This window comes from Cheilinus undulatus, linkage group 2 (assembly GCF_018320785.1).
Source record: "Cheilinus undulatus linkage group 2, ASM1832078v1, whole genome shotgun sequence".
In the NCBI taxonomy this organism is placed as follows: Eukaryota; Metazoa; Chordata; class Actinopteri; order Labriformes; family Labridae; genus Cheilinus; species Cheilinus undulatus.
This window is the reverse complement of record NC_054866.1, coordinates 39,135,072-39,136,025: the sequence shown is the minus strand read 5'-3', so window position 1 is coordinate 39,136,025 and position 954 is coordinate 39,135,072. Positions and strand designations below refer to the sequence as shown.

Sequence of the window (954 nt, the reverse complement as noted above, 5' to 3'; positions counted from 1 at the left end):
ATGCAGAATCTGACAGATTTTCCAGGTAATTCATCTTCTTATAGTAGTCTGTCCGTGATTATCAAGGTGTGTGTGGTTATCCCCTTCTTCTGTGTCTTCCTATGCTGCATCAGTGTCATGCTGCATATTTTTGCATCTCACCGGCGGTTCCTGGACATCTCTCGTTATATTCTGTTTGCATATATGCTCATCAATGACACCCTGCAGCTCTTATCATCTGTACTGCTCTTCCTCTTTGTCATGGGCCGGGTGAAATTTGCTATTGTCTGCTGTGTTCCTCTGCTGTTTTTATCCACTGCCACTTTCCATAACACACCTTTAATCCTGGCCACCATGTCACTGGAGCGTTATGTTGCCATTATCTACCCCCTGCAGCGCCCGGCAGCCTGGCGCTCAGACCGAATCTGGATCACTGTTCTGGCTCTGTGGCTCATCAGCTGCACCCCCCCTCTCATTGAAAACGCTATCATGCAACAGGATCCCGCTGTAGACGTCTTCTCCACCCCTGTAATTTGCAAAGCTACCATTGTCAACTCATCTCCTATCCAGTCATTGTTCAGAGCTGCTGTGAGTGTTCTCTTCTTTGCAGTGGTGGCAGTTATTATCCTCTTTACTTATGTGAGAATCCTTCTAGAAACCAGGAAGCTAAGACAAGACAGAGTGTCTGTGAGCAAAGCCATGCACACGGTGCTGCTGCACGGCTTTCAGCTGCTGCTGTGCATGTTGGCCTTCACCAGCCCCATCACTGAAACTCTTATTGTGCTGCATGTTAACTGGCTGCCAGAGGATGTTTCCTTTTTTAATTACTTCTGTTTTATGCTGATTCCACGCTTTCTCAGCCCACTCATCTACGGCTTCAGGGATCAGAGTCTCAGAGGCTACATCGGAAAAACATTTTTCTTGTGCTCAAACAAAATCAAACCCAGTATCAGAGGCAAGCTGCAGGATAACTAG

At 47.0% G+C, this 954-nt stretch overlaps 1 protein-coding gene across 1 annotated transcript; it reads left to right on the top strand.

Moving 5' to 3' along the window:
- or95a1 (odorant receptor, family 95, subfamily A, member 1) lies at nucleotides 1-954 on the top strand. Its single transcript, XM_041798334.1, has one exon. It carries the CDS (start codon nucleotides 1-3, stop codon nucleotides 952-954), a length of 954 nt encoding a protein of 317 aa, XP_041654268.1.

Bases quoted from the DNA above. Each gene is read 5' to 3' on its own strand.
- or95a1 (XM_041798334.1), top strand. From the start codon at position 1: ATGCAGAATCTGACAGATTTTCCAGGTAATTCATCTTCTTATAGTAGT.